Source organism: Delphinus delphis, chromosome 2 (genome assembly GCF_949987515.2).
Source record: "Delphinus delphis chromosome 2, mDelDel1.2, whole genome shotgun sequence".
Taxonomy (NCBI): Eukaryota; Metazoa; Chordata; class Mammalia; order Artiodactyla; family Delphinidae; genus Delphinus; species Delphinus delphis.
The window spans coordinates 49739739-49751974 of NC_082684.1; the positions used below are offsets into that span (position 1 = coordinate 49739739).

At 45.2% G+C, this 12236-nt stretch overlaps 1 protein-coding gene across 6 annotated transcripts in view; it reads left to right on the forward strand.

Moving 5' to 3' along the window:
• Nucleotides 1-12236, forward strand: part of TRIM9 (tripartite motif containing 9) — a 112191-nt gene that overhangs the window by 61840 nt on the left and 38115 nt on the right. For all 6 annotated transcript variants that reach the window (XM_060004566.1, XM_060004569.1, XM_060004570.1 and 3 more), the window contains exons 2-3: nt 533-628; nt 2867-2989. In XM_060004566.1, the coding sequence (XP_059860549.1) occupies nt 533-628; nt 2867-2989 (219 nt within the window). The remainder of the gene's footprint in view (nt 1-532; nt 629-2866; nt 2990-12236) is intronic.

Sequence of the window (12236 nt, forward strand, 5' to 3'; positions counted from 1 at the left end):
GAAGACGCTGATGAGGAAAAGCATCATCCTGCCCTCTGTATCTGTCGTTACATTTAAGTGACCCCCGAGCATGGCACAGGCTCTCACCCTTTCTTCCCTCATCGTGTTCTTAACTGTCTTCATTCTTTCCGCCCTAATCCCAGATCAGTAGCACATGGAGCTAAATAATATTGATAAGTATCAGATCATCTGACTCACTGTTTTTTTTTTAATTAAATAAATTATTGCTGAATTAAGTAATTAATGAGATGAGGAACTTCCAGGCAGATATCAGCTGGGGAGGGCCTTTGACTGCGATGGCCAGAAGTTTTCACCTTGTCAGAGGAGACAGTCCTCAGGGGCCTCTGGAAGGAGTCGGGATGCCGTTATTACCAGCATCCTCAAGTACAGATGTTGGCTCAGTGGCCCAGCTCAGACAAGAGGAATCTGAGGAGGGCGAGGTCTCCTGGGTCTTGGATGAAAACCACCCTGTGCGGCCTTGTGGCTGCCTCCTATGATGAGAGCTCCATGGTTTCCTTCTTCGTCTCTGCAGAGCCAGCTTTCCCAGGCGCTGAACGGGCTGTCGGACAGGGCCAAGGAAGCCAAGGAGTTCCTGGTGCAGCTGCGCAACATGGTCCAGCAGATCCAGGTATTGGCAGCACTGGAGGCGGAAAGCACGCCCCGCGGGTTAAGATGTAACTGTGGGGCGGGCAGGGAGGGGTTGTCTGTCTCTTTTATTTTCTGTTTTGTGGGAAATTTCCTATGTATTTTTTTCCTGATCTTTCTCTTCTAATACATACGAACACACATACAGGCCAACTTCAAATATACCCCTTCTCAAGGTGGTTACGTTTCCCCAACAGGCCAAAGACACAACCCCGTTTTCCAACTGGTTCCCATCTTCCACACTGAGCTCCTAATTCTCTGCTGCTGTGCAAAGAAAGATACCTATTTCTTTGTGAATGCAGTCATTATTGTTAAGTTTTTTTAATTCTATAGGTTCCCAAAGCACCTTGCAATCATTATATCTTATCTAACGGTAGCAAACAGGTCACATTTTCTTTTTTCTGTCCTTCTTTCCTTCCTTCCTATCCCATAATAATGCTTCTCCTCTACTTAGATACTTAAATGTTTTTCAACCGTGATCCCCTGGCAACTAGAATTTGCACAGTGACCAACGGATCAGCTGACATTTGAGAGCTTGTGAGCTCTCTACTATAGCTGAAGGGGAGAAGCCAGAAATTGCATGAGATGCTAGAATAATGACCTTCTTCACTGTTTACTGTTCTTATGTTTTGAGGTTTGCCTCACAGAAATAACCTTAGCTCTGGCCTCCAATAGATTGGCGTTCTGAGTTAATATTTAACCTGTGTCAAGGCAGAAATGGCTTTTTAAATGTAAGCCTGGCTTCCAGAGCATCTCACACTGATTTCTTTGCCTTTAGCTGGCGTGCAGGCCCATGTTAAAACTTTTGATTCCCTAACAACCTAACAGTTGTACACTTCCTCCTGTTTTCCAGAGTAGTAGAGTTGGTCCTTTCTTTGCTTTTGCTGGCATAAAGTGTGCAGCCCCAGGCTTGCCTCTGCACCTCACCTCTTCATCAGATCAAAGCTTTCTTTCTGCTTTAAATCAGAGCCTGTATAAAGACAGCTCCCCACTCCCTACCAATACTACCCTGCTTGGGACACAGAGAGCTCTTCAATGATGTTATCCAGGAGAGTTCTGTGAGAGCTCAAAAGCAGTTGCTACGAAAACCAAAACCTAACATTTGTAGAAGCCATTGCTGAAGCAATTACAAATGCACACCTTATACAGGCGTGTATAAGACCTTGCATTTGAGACAGTGGCTTAATACCTGTCCATAGATCCTTATATTAAGAGACACAGTTCTTGATGACTTTGGGAATAAATTAAAATTTGATAGGCTAAGCTGTTCCTTCCTTTCCAGCCCCCCAAATTTTACTCCGTTTACTCAGTTGACTGCTATTTTTTCAATACTGTTACCGTATATGTGACGAGTATTCAGCTTTCATTTGCTGTAAATTACAATTGTTTTCCAGATTATGGTTTGAGAATCAAAATTACATATGTAACTATTGAAAGGGTTACCTTTAATTTAGGGAGAGAATTGCTTAAAAGAAATGTCTGTAGCATGTGCAGATTTAAATCACGTAAAAAATTTTAGATCCAACGTTCAATTTAAACGTCATGGGAAAGCTATGATCCATTTCGAACATGCTTACTGTTCCCCACAAGCTGGTTGGTTCACATCTGATTTTTACAGCAGGCTGATGCCTGTTACGTATACCAGTTATTCTTCACTGCCTACATGCACTCATGACTTGCTTTTTTAATGAGAGGAGCAAGTGCTTTTGCCCATGATTATTCTGTTGTCATTGGATTATTGTTCAATATCGAAGACGATTGCCATCCGCTTTCTTCTTTGTCCCCCTGGATTCGATGATTCTTTCTCCCTCATGCCTCAACAATACCCCATTCCCCCAGCAACCAGCCTTTCTGAATGCCACCTTCCACCATGCACAGCTGGGCGCGTGCCAGCCCTCAAAAGGATTCATGTTCAACTCTACAAACTAAAACTTTATTTTACTTGATATAAGTCAAACTGTGGAGATGATTTCCTTCTGATAAGAATAAATGTATGAAGTAACATTTATTCCTTTGAATCTAAATTTAACGTGAAACACTACCACTGTGGAACAAAATTTATTCCGTTATTTATAAAAAGCAAATGTGCACTGTGGACGGGGCTCCTCTTCCTTCCCTTCAGCAGGGATTTCCACCCCACAAGTGGACAGGGGTTCTGCTGTCTCTGGCAGCCCCAGGTGCCCAGGCGCCTCGCGGCTGACAGCTGTGCTCTGTCACGCAGGAGAACAGTGTGGAGTTCGAGGCCTGCCTGGTAGCTCAGTGTGACGCCCTCATTGACGCCCTCAACAGGAGGAAAGCCCAGCTGCTCGCCCGTGTCAACAAGGAGCACGAGCACAAGCTAAAGGTGAGCGCTGCGCACCGGGGGAAGCAGAAGGCCCGCAAGCCCGGCTCCCAGGCTGGGACAGGCAGATGTACGCCCGCCCGCGCCTTGGATGGCCAGTAGCCCGGCCGGGGAGAAGCAGGCACGTCCCTTCATTCACCACTCACTCCCTCCTTGACATCACCGATACTCACTGAGTGATTTCTCTGGACCAGGAATTGCTCTGGGTACAGACATAATAAATAAATAAAAATCCCTGCCCTCCTGGGGCTTATGTTCTACCAGAAGGGATAAACGGGAAGCAAGATAAGTAAGTAAAATATGCAGTATGTTAGTAAAAAGTGCTAAGAAAAAATAAGGAAAAAGGGATGGGGAATACAAAGGATGGGGGTTGAAATTTTAGACAGAGTGGCCAGAAAAACCATGCAGAGGCAAATGTATTTTTGAATTGGGAAATGGAATCTGTACTTTCCAGAAAACAAACAAGATTTGTCTTAACTTCTGAAGCAAACTATGCAACTGAACAGCTGTACAGACTTTGGTCATCACACAGTAGAAGCAATTGGTTGCAAGTCTGGGGCCCTATCGGCAGGAGGACTGATCTTCCTGGAGACATCTGATACCCCATCTATTGCCCCCTTGGAGCAGGGCAACAACACGTGAGAGCAGGCTGGATAGACATAGACGGGCAGCGGCCAGCCGAAGGAAGCAAGAAGTAGACCATCCGGAGAGGGCCACATACGTGGCCAATAGCCTCAGGGTGGCTACCAGTGGGTAGTGGGTGGGCAGTGTGCCATGTTGGCCTGGCATTGAGGTGGAGGGAGAAGTGAGGTCTGACCATTGGTTCTCTGTTGGGGTCAGGCAGTCAGCATCAGGGAGCTTCAGTATTGGGCAAGAGTGAGTAGACACAGCCTCGGGGGAGCTGGGGACTGGTGAGCAGCCCAGGAAGTGGCAGATATCCCCAGCAGGCTTGGAACAGGCTTTAGTCCCTGAAGAACAAAAGGAGATCCCATTTCTAAAAGAGTGGGATTCCAGTAGGAGAGCCAAGGGAGAGTTTCAAAATGAAGAACTAAGACAACAGAGCTTACAAGATTTGGGGCCAAAGCTTGGTGGCAGGGAAGCTTCAGACAGGGCCAGTGCCCAGTTCATGGTTACTAGAAACAAGGCAAGAAACTAGTTGCTAACTGGGGCACGAGACCTCAGCAAGACCTGCAGCAAGACGGCAGTGCTGAGCCCTGAGCAGCGGAGTCACCGTCCTTAATCTGTGCCCAGCACACAGCAGCACCCAGGGCCCAGGGGACTCTGCTGTGAGCATGGGGAGCTGGGCAGCATGAAAAGAGAAACATTTCCCCAGGGAAGCTTAACAGATCTCTCCAAAGTTGAAGGAAACCCCAACTCTATCTTCTTCCTTAAGGTTCCCTCCTCTGCTACCCACCTGCTGCTCCTCAAAACGCATTTAGATCCACATACCCACTTCTTCCTTCCCCAAAGCCAGGGCAGTGATGTGGCCGGAATATAAACCTTTCTCCCCTGCCTTTGTGACTTACCCACCTGTCACTCTGAAAGTGCCTGTGACATGGAGGCTGAGCTGCGACAACAGGGTCCAAGCCAGAAAGGGCCTGTGAGGGCTGTGCCCTACAATAAAATTGGCCGGCCTGACCTCACCGGTGCTGTGTCAGGACCATGTCCCTTTGAGTGTTCCCGATGTGACACAGAAGAGCAATTGCATCAAGGAGAGGCACAGCAGATTCTTTGTTAAAGAAAATTGCATGTCTCGAAGTTGGAATCTGAACCAGGAGTTAGGAAAGAAGAGTGCCCAGGGACTGAATGTTCAGAGAGCCCCAGTCTGTTGGCTTGGACAGCAAACCAAGGCTGGGGGTCTTACCGCTTCTTCCAGAGAGGCTGTTGCTGTTTTGGGGTGGTGGGCCTAACTGGAAGACCCTCTCAGTTTCATCTTAGAATGAATACAAGCCCCTGAGGGGCACCACACCAACCCCAGCCCTGTGGAGCCTTCGCACTGAACTGCAGGTGATCAAGAGAGCCCTGGGTTTTCCTCGGGAGACACCCACAGTGACCCGGGTCATGCATGACTCACAAAGTGCTGACTCAGGGCGAGTTTTACTTAGACGACTTTCTCTAGCTCATCAGTTTCCAGGCTCCTGTCCCTTAGTGTCTGTGATCAAGTTTTTTGCTTTTGACTTTTGTAAAGGGCCACTGGACTGTGTGTGTGTTTCATGGTAACATATGTAGTCATTGCTAAAATGTGCGGGAGACAAGTGTGGGTGTATTAAAGATGCTGTTTTTTTACCCAGAAAGTTCTCTGAAGGTTGTACCATGTGGATGCTAATCTTATACATTTAGCCGCAACAACCTGGGAAATGGGTTTAAATCCATAAGCATCTTCATCCAAGGTAAGTTAGGCCTAAGTGAAAAATTCTTCTGGAGTCACCTTTTTTTTTTTTTCTTGTGGTACACGGGCCTCTCACTGTTGTGGCCTCTCCCGTTGCGGAGCACAGGCTCCGGACACGCAGGCTCAGCGGCCACGGCTCACGGGCCCATTCGCTCCGCGGCATGTGGGATCTTCCCAAACCGGGGCACGAACCCATGTCCCCTGCATCGGCAGGCAGACTCTGAACCACTGCGCCACCAGGGAAGCCCTGGAGTCACCATTTTTTATCTGAATTAAAATCTAGAAGTGCTGTGAAATGTGATTCTGTAGTTACCCAGGAGCAACGCAGAATGAGCATCCTTGTGACCAAGCCCTGGCTTTCATAACAGCAATAGCTGACGTTCGGGGATACCTTCTTTGAGGCAGCACTATACAAACTGTGTTACAGGAATCAGCTCCTCTATTCCTCACAACAATTCTGCAAGGTCATTATTACTATTATCCACATTCTAGAGATGAGGAAACCATGGCACCATGACATTAAGAACTGGTCCAAGGATCCAGAATTCCAGTCCTGGCAACCTGGCTTCAGAACCCAGAATGTGGACCGTGGCCCCCTACGGCCTCTGGCTGTTAGTACAATGCAGAGAGAAGGCATACGGGGATTGACCTAATCCGTTCACCAGTCAGCCAGCACCTACCTAATGCACACCTGCTAGGAGCAGAGTGCTGGGCACAGGGGCAGGGGGAGGGGGACACAAAGGTGACTCGGGATTCTGGGGCTTACAGTCCTGTGGATGAGCTCAGTCACACCCACAGATGACTCCAGCACAGGTAGAAAGTGAGTTTCCAGGAGAAGGTGGCCATGTCGTTAGAGTTGTGAGGAGGGCAAAGTTACTTCCAGCTAAAAGGGTCACAGAGTGCCTCATGGAAAAGCTGGCACTGGAGGAGCCCAAAGTCTGGGAGGCGTGTGTTGATGGCGACTTGCATTCTTGCCTGCAGGGATGGGCCAAGCTGTGCGAGAAGAAGAGGGTGATCAGCACAGTGCACCCTGGTCTTGGTGAATCCAGTTAGTCATGAGGACCGATGGGTGCTTTCTGCTTCCATCTCCTGCTCTAACGCTACTAAAAGCATTATCACCATAGCCCTTCCTTTTATCACCCTTCGGAAACCCAGAACTTTTATTGTTATGGTGGAACTTAAAATGTCATTTGAACCACATAGAGTAATAGAGTATCTAAAATAAAACCACAGCTGTCTTCGGGCAATGAGCTGGACAGCTGGGATTTTCCCTCTAATAGTGGACCAGCCGTTTTAATACGTAGCCATAAAATTTTAACTTTTTCCTTAACGGACGTCTCTTTTGTGAAACGTTGCGGACACTTTCCTGGCATCTTTAAACAGAAACTGGGAGCAGTTTGTGTTAAGTCATAGGGTGACGACAGTGGCATCTCCGGGTTTTCTATATGGGAGAGATGTAAGGGCAGCAATCTGGACAGATAGGGGATCAAGGATTGAGAAAACATCATTTATCCATATCAGAAAATGCAGAGCCCCCTGTCTCCCTCTCCTTAGTGCTGCCTCTGCAGGACGGGACTGTGTGGAAATCAGTTATAGGCTGTGCTGTGGGGACGGGTGGGGATGGCACAGGAATAGCCGGAATGCATCTCGAGGACCCCACGTCCAGCGTCAGTTCATCGGTGCTGGTGATCTGACTGGCCAAGCACACTGATGCACTCAGGGACCACTGAGCAGAGGCAGCTGCCTGCCCTCATTACACCCGGGGTGGAGTTCCCTGCCCCAGATCCCAAAGGGCTACTGAAACGAGAGACAGGTGGCTGGCTGTGGCCCACGGCAGCAAAGCTGTTCTGTCTTCTGTCTCGAGTGATTTGTTTCTCTGCTGTTTTCAGCTGATTGTATGTCGCTGCTTCTGAAAACAGCCAGCAAGGTCGACACCGCGACTGCTGATGTCAGCCTCCGAATGTCTCCCTCCCTCTGTTTTTCTCCTCCTGCCTCTTCCCTTTCTTGTCACTTCTGTTGCTCCTCAGATTTGTGAGAAAAGACTGGCCTTTTATAGACATCGCTTGCCAAGCACAGTACTTCTTTCTGTCTTTGTTGGCTAGCCCATCACTCACGGTCTGGCAGGGGTAATCTTATGGTCTTCCGCTTCCCTTTGGCAGAGTTCTCTTGGGGGCCTGCTTTTTGCTGACAAAGAGGAGAGTTGTATGTGTGTGTTTTTCTGGGAACTTTCTCTTCTTGAGCCATGCAAAAGACTAGGGGAGCTGGAAAGCAAGTGTGCGTAAAGGCAGTCTTTATAATCTACTCATGCCCCTCTCCGAAAGCACTGATTGCTTGAGCAGATTGAACAGTTCTGGTTCTGAGGCAAGATGGAGCTGAGGGATGAGAAGCCCAGATTCTGGGTCATAGAGAACGGGGTGTGAGGACAGACTTTATCACTTACTAGGTCTCTAACCATGGACAAGCCTACAGCTCCATTTCTTTCACCTGTGCGTAAAATAAGGCTAGACGTAGTCGACACCTCACAGGGCATTGTAAAGCACTTAGCACAGTACTCAAGATATTAGCTTTATGGTTGCTGTCATTGGAAGACTGGAAATATGGTCTCACTCAGCACACTGAAGAAGTGCTCCTAGGGACTCATTTTCCATAATACCAGAGTTCATATTGTAAAATTAGCCTATGTGCTGGTGTGATTGTCTCTGAACCTAGGAAATTCTTTAGCGGCTTGAGTATAATTGATCATCGCATAAAATAGTGCACCAAATTTGGTGAGCTATTTTTAAAAGCTGAAAAAAAGGCTTTGAGGCATATGCAGATGTGACCATATTTTAGGAACACTGTCTGAAATATAAATTATAGTTAATACTGTCCTGTGGTTTGAAAACACACTGGGAGCCAAATGTCTGTTTTCAGGGTGTGGTAAACTAATCAAATGTCAGAAAGCTACTGGAGGGAAAAAGTGCTTTTGAGCTTTCAAAAACTATCACTAACTCACATTTGGTGCTACTTGGGCAATATTCCCACTATCAGCAGAGTCAGCTGCGTCCCCAGTTTTCTTGTACGAACTGTGTATTTTGTCAGTATCCTTCCCAGGTCTTCCTTAGCTGAGTAAGGCTTTAAAATATCTTCATTGCCTGTGATCCTCAGAGGGAATTTGTGACAACACTTAAAATGTGCCATTAATGAGATCTATGCTTTTTTTCAGGAACTTTACAAATGTCATTTTTCTTTTGGTAAGCCCAAAGAAAGATCTGAGAATTATTTTCATGTATGTAACATTCAGAATTTGAAATAATTCCACAATCATCTTAAATGTGTTCTCTCCCCAATATTTTAGAATGAATTCATGTGTTGAATAGTACACAACTATGATGATAGGTGATAAGTGACAGGTGTCTTCTTGGTTTCTTGGTTCCCTTGCAACTCTAGAGCCTCTGAAAGAAAAAAAATAATTATAACTATTCAAATATATTCTGAGAAAATCTAATCTTTAATTTCCATGTGTGGTTGGTAAATTAACATACCAATGACATTACTCAGTGAGAATGCTGAGGGAGAATCATAAAGCTTACTGTTTTCCAGAGCTTTCACGTTTACAGAGGGCTTCCATGTCCCCACTGTAGTTATCTATGGAATGCTTGATTTTGAATCCAAGTGTACCATTGGGTTTTGTTAGATTCATTATCACGATTGGCACTGTTATCTTTGTTATTATTTACCATGTATTGCCTGTATGTCCCCATCATGCTAGCAAAAACATTAGTTATAGGGCCATATCATTAAGAGTAGAAATTTACACTAGGGATATTACTGGCTTACTTAAGCCATTTTGCCAATGCTTCATAACAGGCAAGTAATCCTTTGATTCAGGTTGAGAGAGAAAGAGAGAGAGAGAGAATGGAAGAAAAGGAAGAAGGTAGTCAGGAAGGAAGGAGGGAAGGAAAGACGACCAAGCTCACAAAGAATTTAAAAATAATTAGATAGGATTTGACTGTTACAGTCATTTCTAGAAAGTAAAGCAAAAACTAGAAAGAAAAAGTCAATAACCCACTCAATTTCCATAAAACTACTGGCAAGGAGTTCCATTAGTTCATTACAGTGAAGACATTTGGAAAAATCAGGCACACTGGAACACTTGAAACCTTTGCCCTCAGCAGAAGTCTTTTGGGGGTCAACTTTCATAATTTAACCACAGTTATTATTGATTACAAGCCTATCACTAATGGGGAATTCATTCAGCAAATTCTGTGGTCCTCTGCTTCCCACCGTGTAGGAGCAAAAGTCACAGAGGGTGTGTAAGGAATAGAGTGCCCAAGGTGCCTGTGGAATCGTCAGGATGCCACCACACACAGTTGGAACTCACCAAGGTTAGAGGACATACCTTTAAACACCCTCAACCCACTCTGGCAATGCCAATGAAGCATAGTCACAGAACTTGTTTAATGCCCTTTGCCTAAACCCATATATGAGTGACACTCTTAGCTCCAGAAGACACTTAAAGCACACTTTGAAGATGATGAAATAATCCACCGTGTCTCACATCTTACAAAACACCATACTGGATGCATCACTTTCATTGCGGAACAGCATAAATTGTAAATGTTCTCCTGTGTGGGTGGGACCACACCAGGATGCTTCTCTCTCTCCAAATACCTTGTATTTCTTCCTTCATTAACTTCTCTGTACAAGGATACAGTATTCTATACACTAAGAGCATGCTTTGGATATTCCACTCAATGTTTATTGGTGAGGTTATTGGCGTTCACACTTCTGAGATAGAAAGTTCACAGTTTTACTGTTAAAATCTCAAGCCTTCCTCAAAACAGGTATGTGTTTTATTTATTTAATAGGCCTAAATGATCCTTTTATTTTATTTATTTATTTTTGCGGTACGCGGGCCTCTCACTGTTGTGGCCTCTCCCGTTGCGGAGCACAGGCTCCGGACGCACAGGCTCAGCGGCCACGGCTCACGGGCCCAGCCGCTCCACAGCATGTGGGATCTTCCCGGACCGGGGCACGAACCCGTGTCCCCTGCATCAGTAGGCGGACTCTCAACCACTGCACCACCAGGGCAGCCCAATGATCCTTTTATTGATTAGAAACTCAAAACCTCAGACTTGTCTTTGAAATAATTAGTTGCCAATGTGGTTAAATTAATAACACTAGTACAGAGGATGGTATCTAGAGAATGGGGGAAATAGCTGCCGTATTTCCATAAACCATGTGGGAGAATGGTGGCATGTGAGACATTAAAAATGTTCTTCCTTAATTTAAATGCCTCTAAGTTTCAATGAATGTAATAATATAGGAGATAATATTCTACTCTAGGAGAAGATCAAGAGAATTATTTATTTTACTAGATGAATCTAATGGTCAAAGTACTTCACCTGTAACTCACCAATGAGTTAATTCCAAGTATCAGTTGGGCATCTTGCTTCAGGACATTATGGGACACATAGAAAAAACTATCCCCACTGACCAAAGGGACCTGTGAAGAATAGATTCTTCAAGACTGTATCTTGAAAGTACTTGTATCTTAGAAAAAAATAAAAGAATTGCATTATACTTAGAGGAAATTGTTTTAAATGGTGATGGAAATGTATAGATTCTATTTAAGAAAGAATATCTTGAAATATGAGAGAGAGAATGTTAGTATTTACTTAGACTAAAAATTCATTAGTCTTATCCCTCCAGACCCCATGATGAGAGAAAATACTATGAGAAAAAGTATTTATTAAAAAGAAGATTTAAAGAACAATTTTTAAAGAGCCACATGTAAGAGGGAGAGGTGAATGGAGGTGGAGGAAAGGTGTCAAGGTCAATATTGGATAAAATAATGAAATTCCCCTTAATTAACCTCAGTTCTTGCTGCTCTTTGTATCACCTGAGCTGAGTGGCGAGAGATTGGCCTGTTCAAGATGTGGCGGGAAAATGTAGTTGTGGATAGGCAGAATGGAATTTCACATTTGTACTGTATAAGGTCTCGTGGGTTACTCTCTGACACTAAAAAAGTCTAAGCATTCAAAGGGGCACAGCAGTCTGTTCTCAAATTCTCCTTTTCCGAAAAGGTACAGTGTCATATCCTGACCCAAGAAATGACCTTTATAAATTTGCCACTCAACAAAATAAAGCTCTTCAAGTGATCAGTAGGATTTGCCATCCAGAAGAGATGGTGACTGCTTATAAAATTGTGGAAGCCTTCTCTGAAACTGTGGACCACGGATTAATTGTCCCCTGAGAGCTGGTTTAGGCTTTAATGCACATGAAAACGGGAAGATTGTTTCCAAGTTCCTATTTGTGTCACTCCCGCAACTTGTACATTTCCTTCTTAAGAAAAGAAAATCCGGACTTCCCTGGTGGCACAGTCATTAAGAATCCGGCTGCCAATGCAGGGGACACAGGTTCAATCCCTGGTCTGGGAAGATCCCACATGCCACGGAGCAACTAAGCCCGTGTGCCCCAACTGCTGAGCCTGTGCTCTAGAACCTGTGAGCCACAACTACTGAGCCCACATGCCACAACTACTGAAGCCCACGGGCCTAGAGCCTGTGCTCCGCAGCAAGAGAAACCACCACAAGGAGAAGCCCCCGCACTGCAACAAAGAGTAGCCCCCGCTCGCCGCAACTAGAGATAGCCTGCATGCAGCAACGGAGACCCAACGCAGTCAAAAAAAATTTTAAATAAAAAATAAATAAATAAAAGAAACTACTTAAATCCAGCCAGCTGCAAACATGGTGCCAAGGGTTTCTCCAGAGCATCAGAGCCACTGCGCAGAAATGTGGAACTCAAAGAAAAAGTGATATGGCCTGGCTTCCTAAGAATTGTTTTTCATAAAAAAATATAATGTAGAAATAAATAATA